Raw genomic sequence first — 6,541 nt, forward strand, 5'->3', positions numbered from 1 at the left:
ACAGAAAACATTAAAGGAAATTAACCGACATGAACGATCGCGTGTCAGTACCTACGGTCTGGCACTTGAGTTTTACCCCCAAAAAGAGAATGTGATCATACGATAATTCAATAGGGAGCGTGGTTTCACAGACGCGGAAGTGATAGCGTCGGTGCTCTAGGAAACCCCCGAGCGTTCGAGCGTCAACGAAGTGACACGGAAATGCCGGGCTTTCCAGAAGTAAGTAAGATAACTTACTATGAGCTGATAGTTCGTTGGATTGATCGGTAGGTTGGAAACTCTGATCGTGAATCTGAAGAAACGATGACTGAGTGGTGAGCTGGAAAGGCGACTTCCGTTTATAGCCGCGGTTTGTGACGTAGGTGCGACGTGAAGGGAATCCCCGCGAGGGGCATGCTGGGAGTCCCTACTTCGCGGATTTTCACCTATCGCGGCCAGGTCTGGAACGCATCTACCGCGGAGGGATTGCTGTAGTTCATACACCCCCTACTGCTGCTCCCCAGAGTGTTCTGCAGCATAATCAGCACGTTCTCTTTGAACTTGATAGTGTAATGACCTGGCTGGGGTTGTAAGCCAGGTGCATTCTGGGTATTGTGTTATATGTGTTTCCTATCATTCTGCTAGTTCCTATGTGCTGATTTGCGTGTTGTGTGAGTGTTATGTAAGCCACAGGGAAGGTGATGTGTGTTCTGTGGAGCGGGTTGAATTAGCATGGTTAACTGACACCGTGACTCTGTGTGGTAGGAGCGTGATAGAGGATCGTGTTCTTAGCGTTACAAAGCGTTGAATAAAAAGGCCTAAAAAAGGTCTGCGTGAACTTCTACTGCCTCCTGCTGGTTGATTTGGGGGCTATAACCCTGCCGCTGGGACGCTCGTACTTACTTGTTACCACATGCCATCCGGCCACAATAAGAGACCGGCCATTATTTACCTCCGCTGGCTCAGACACCGGCCAGAATTAGAGACCCGGCCTTTAATTGAATACCGGCCTGTATTAGAGGATTTACGGTAAACGCCCCCAATTAATATAGTGTTTGTAAATTTAATCTGCCGTTCTGAAAATGTGCTCTCCAGTTAGAACAAAAAGCAGCAATGAATGCTGTATTTTTTTTAACTGCAGAGCTAATTTATTCACAGAAAAATAGAATGCTGCCGTTTTCATGAGAATAAATGAACGGTTTCTGACATCAAAGTGGACATAAAATGGCATATTAAAATAGGGGCACACGTTTCAATCAGCAGTTTGAGAATTCGTTTATATAGGTGCATTTATAAACCACACAGACCTTAACTGAGCTAACGGGTGCCAGTGCGTGAGAAGCAGGCAGGTGCTACTGCGTTCAAGTGTTTCAGTTTTTTTAATGAATTCAATTAAAAATAAAGGTGCCCGGCCTGTGTCCGAGGTAATTACACAGTCGTTGGCCCGAAGCCCGGCACCCGGGCCGTCGGGCCGGGCCGGGCCCACCTGAGGGCCTAGGGCTTCAGTGCAGGGCTCTAGTAAACAGAAGGTTGTGAGAGGCGATTAACACCACGTGACCAGCTACCGATAAGCAATCGTGAGCTCGCATGGACTTCTGGCGTGTTTGATATTTTGCTCGTCCCTCGTGAGGGTATCACACTGTTGAAGCAGCGCTGCGAGCAGCTGTGTCCCAAAAAATATCAGAACCGCTCACGGCGCATGTGCATTCATGCATCAACACCGCCCGCCCGCTGTTTCCCTAATAACACACGTTCATTTTTATTTCTACACGATTTTTTAATCACAAGAAAGCGTGTTTGTCATGTTCTTGTCAAATTAAACTGATCACAAAACACAGATTTACTTTCTTTATTTCGTTTTCCTCATCCAACCCCATAAATCCCTGTGTGTCCTCCTGCAGCACTCCCAAAGGACAACAGGCAAGACAAAAAAGTCTGACGTGTTGAGTAAAAACGGCTATTTTTAGCATAATTTTAGAGCCGACGTGTTGCTTCCAGACGTACAGTGTGAGCAGTCAGGTCGCATCCGAGAACTGGGTTTGTGCAGTGTGAGCGCATGACTCGTGAGATCTGCCCTGCGAGGAAGTCGTACAGTTTGAGCTGAAGCTGAGTGCTATGAGTGAAAAAGTCGCACAGTGTCCGCCCAGCTTTACAGCACTCCAGAGCAGGGATTCCTAAAGTGTGGTGCGCGCACCCCCGGGGGTGCGCGAGCTGCCGCTGGGGGTGCGCGAGGTGAAAAGTGTAATGGCTGCGGAGCTCAGAGAAGTCTGTCATATGTCACCATTAGCGTAGCCAGAAACTCATTTGTGGGTGGGCCTTTGAAAAAGTAAGTGGGCCCAATAAATGTAATTGAAAACAAGTATATTTTTGCACGCACGTCCTCCGCATGTGCCCTAGCTTCATAATAACAATGCGCCGAGCTTCATCACTCTGGCCTGCGCACGCCGATATGTTCCGTATTTGATCATTTTTAACGGTGTTGGAGGAACCTGAAGGTGGTGAGTCATTCTGGCAGATTGTAATTAACACCTGTCTCATGCAGGTGTTCTGACACTGTAAACCTCACACACAGAACATTGTGGATGTAACAAAATAAATCAAGAAATGATTCCCATTCAGACTATTAACAGCGCGCTGAAGATCTGAAGTTCAGAGTGCGTCTGTCAGCGGTCAGACGCGTTCCAGCGGAACCACGGCTCACCGATGCACAAGTGAGCACATCTGGGCTGGGCAGAAGTAATTTTACAACATTGGTTTAAATAGCGCCAATAACGAGACGCAGTGACGTGAGCGGCTCATGGAGCTGTGCCGCGCGTATGCGCACACACACACACACACACACACACACACACAAACACACACACACAGATTCAATAAGCGCGCACGCTGCGCAAACTCCGGCGCGCCGTCAGACTGAAGACAGAAATGAGCGCTGCCTCTGTGATAAAAACTTTTAAGAGGTTTTATAACATTTTTCATTCAAGGTCAAATTAAGATATTAGCTTCTGGGATGAGTCGGGTCCACTCCAGCCAGTGACTCCTCATGAACCTGACCACAACTCATGTTACTGCAGCATTTGTTATTCCAGTCCGCGTGGCAGCGGATCGCAGATTCAGCCTCACCATAAAACAGCAATAAGTCGGTCTGAGGCAAAAGTGAACCTCATGGCTATATCTTTTCCATCTTTTCCCCTATAGACATTTGATTACGCACAAGTAGGTGACCAGTTCAGGTTTACGCAGAGCAGAAGGAAGGAGAGAGCTCTGGCCGCACAGGTTAAACGTTCCTACTTTAAGAAAACCGTTTAATTGCATTGTTTATGTGCTACCTGGGCACTTCAAATATTTATCTAAAATTAAATTAAAGGAAATTGTAATGGTATTAAATGTTTATTAATTACTATTTAAAAAATGAAAGTGATGGGGAAAAAGGTCGATCATATTTTTAACCCTGTCTGTTTAGCTTGACGTCTGATATATATATATATATATATATATATATATATATATATAGCCATGCCCTGATGTGGGGGCTGGGGGGTGCGTCGACATGGTCGGGACATAGAAGGGGTTGCGCGGCTAAATAAGTTTGGGAACCACTGCTCTAGAGGACATCCTGGGCTTTCAGTGATGCATCATTTGTTATGTTCACATACTGGGAAGTGTCCTTTTCTCCTGAGTCAATATGGCCGGCTTACCAACAACATTTTAGGGAAAGACAATTTTCATCTTTTGCTATTTTTACCAAAATAATCATTCTTATTCTTGTTAATTAACATGTAAACAACAATATGTTTGCTTCAAAAACTTTTAAATTATGTTTCTTTTGATACACTTGGACCATTTTAGTGTATTGGTGTGCAGACTAGAAGCCATGCACATGGTGGTAGACATCAAGCATGCATAAAGATGCAGAAAGAAGGGCTGCAGTGGCAAAACACACGAGGTGTATCGCATCACTAAAGCGAAAACACACTTCAAGGATTTTCATCCCTAAATTACAAAAATGAAGAGCAACTGTTCACTTTTGGGCTAGTCCAGTCTTATGGCTCATTTTTCAACTGAGTTCACGACTTGGTATCAATCCAAGTATCAAGCAACAGAGGACCAAGAATGGTGAATTTTGATTAAATTAATTATGTTCTTCATCAGATTTAATTTTTGATAATTGTAATTAGGTGAAATTTGTCCTCTACAATGGGCATGCTGTAAAATAAAAAAATGGTAAGTTGTTCATTTTTGGTATAAATTGACAGGAAATCAGACAAAAAAAAAAAGAAAATTTAAGGCACTTTGTCAGGAGGATAAGTAGTAAACACACACACACACACACACACACACACACACACACACACAGTAGTTTCTTTACCGCAAGAATTAAACTTACCCAATAAAAGTCTTTTTGACTTCCTGGCTGGTCCTGAAGAGATCTTGACATGAACTACGTACATACTGGAGTGTTATTACTTCCTTCTCAAGACAGTCAGGACAATTCAATGTGTTCAATAATGGCACGATGGAAGTATTACTACATACAACTTGATCACAATGGGTGTCTGTGGAGTAAGGAAACATTTAGATAAAATGAGATGTAAAGAGAAAAATAGGTCTTAAAAGGAAAGAGCACGGGGGTGAATGAGCCCTAACCCTAATGCACACAGTAGCAGGTTTGTTCATGTGTCTAATCTACTCCAAACAAAGGTGCGTCTCTATATAAGTAATCTAGCAAACAAATGAGACTATGAGCACCGGAGTATAAGTTCTCTGGAGCTCTGGCCCATTAACTCTGGTAAGTTTCAAGCGTTACAAGTTTTTCTGACAACAGGAATCTTTTTATGTAACTTTTACAACCAATCATGGTTGTTTCCTGACTTTTATAAACAAACTCTCTAAACCTGTGATTTTCAAACCTTTTATAAGTAGCACTCAAGAAAACTTTAAGCGTTACAAGTCCTAAGTATTATGCCAGACATTGGACAACAGTAGAAAGTAAATAATATTTAAGCTTGTATTCAGGCCTGATGGAAATGCAGGCCTAAATGGCAGTTGTGACACTTAATACTGATCACACACACACACACACAGCAGTTTTAGCTTTTTTCTGCCCCAAAATATAACAAATCAAGATAAAATTGGTCTGACTCAAGTCAAACCTACTCAGAGGACTTACTCACATTTAGCTATGACAAAAAGAGGGATGGGGCTTTCATCATTAACAACAGAATAATCTAAACAAGCAAATGATCCATTGAACCAGGTTTCATTGCTGGGTCTACATCGGAACAGGCATGGGACTCCGTCGGTTTGGCACTTTGTTGGGTGAATCCCTTCTTCAACAATGCTCAAATTAGTCAGAGCGATGGTGAGGCTGTGGTTGGAAATGTTGATGCACACTACAAGCAGAAGAAACTCATAAGTCAGAAAACGCTAACATGTAGTACAAAATGTTTTATTTTACCTTTTACTTCATAAAAATGTGTGTGTGTGTGTGTGTGTGTGTGTGTGTGTGTGTGTGTGTGTGTGTGTGTGTGTGTGTGTGTGTGTGTGTGTGTGTGTGTGTGTGTGTGTGTGTGTGTGTGTGTGTGTGTGTGTGTAAACAGATGCATTAAAACGTTTTTGTTCCTTAATAAACAAAAATGCTTCATACCTTGGTCAGCCAGGGAATGATCCATCAGCAGCAACACCAGTACCAGAACCATACTTTCCCCCCTGAACGTATGAAATGGGCTTTTGAATTGGATAACTTTGATTTGTTTTGATAACTTGTGTTATTCACTCTCTGAATATTTTTTGTTACTTTTAAAATAGTTAAAAATGTTATAGAGTGCAGTAAATAGAAGTTTTGTTTCACTGTTCAAATTGTGAAAATAAAGATTTAAGCTTGGAACTGAAACCTCCAACTTCTCCACATAATAAACGACCAGATTTAACAGATTTAGTTTCAAATATTACATATGATTCATTCTCACAAGCTCCAGTTGAAAAGAAAATAGAAACTAATTCCCAGGACTTCTAATAACTGTATGTAAAAAAGCTTAACATGCAAAAATAAAAACACCATTTTCACCACAGAAAGGTTCAACCACACTAGGAAATAGATGATTAAAAACTTACATTGATTACACAGAAAAATACTTTCCTCTGGAGCAAACAGGATGGAGCAAACCTCAGCTGTGAGTGAAGCACCTGAGCTCCTAGTTTGACTCAACACATGGGGATATTTGTTTAATGCAAATAGAATGCAAATGAAACTCCATGAATGTTTCCTTTCCCTGCAGCTCTATCTAAACGGTCACGTCAATGACAGTAATGTCATGTTGTAGACAGCAGTAGGAACTGAAGACTCTAGCTGTCATCCTTCAGGTTTTTGCCACGTGTATCACGGATTAAAGTCAACTGTGTGAGCCAAACTACCAGAACACTTCATCACATCTGGGGATTAGCACATTGCATCAAACAGGGAAACGTGTTTAATGATTAACTAAAGCTGGATGAGATATGAACAGACTCCTCAGTAAAATCAAACAGTGGCCCATTATTAAGGATTCCTAATCAAACAAAC

At 42.3% G+C, this 6,541-nt stretch overlaps 1 protein-coding gene across 1 annotated transcript in view; it reads right to left on the reverse strand.

Moving 5' to 3' along the window:
* LOC107374496 (adhesion G protein-coupled receptor G3) overlaps nucleotides 1–6,323 on the reverse strand; it is a 30,585-nt gene extending 24,262 nt beyond the window's left edge. The window contains exons 1-4 of the mRNA XM_054732580.2: nucleotides 6,094–6,323; nucleotides 5,627–5,688; nucleotides 5,154–5,372; nucleotides 4,367–4,535 (exon numbers count right to left, since the gene is read on the reverse strand). Of these exons, the coding sequence (XP_054588555.2) occupies nucleotides 4,367–4,535; nucleotides 5,154–5,372; nucleotides 5,627–5,688; nucleotides 6,094–6,095 (452 nt within the window). The 5' untranslated portion in view covers nucleotides 6,096–6,323. The remainder of the gene's footprint in view (nucleotides 1–4,366; nucleotides 4,536–5,153; nucleotides 5,373–5,626; nucleotides 5,689–6,093) is intronic.
* Nucleotides 6,324–6,541: the final 218 nt, after the last annotated feature.

Source organism: Nothobranchius furzeri, chromosome 9, assembly GCF_043380555.1.
Source record: "Nothobranchius furzeri strain GRZ-AD chromosome 9, NfurGRZ-RIMD1, whole genome shotgun sequence".
Classification (NCBI taxonomy): Eukaryota; Metazoa; Chordata; class Actinopteri; order Cyprinodontiformes; family Nothobranchiidae; genus Nothobranchius; species Nothobranchius furzeri.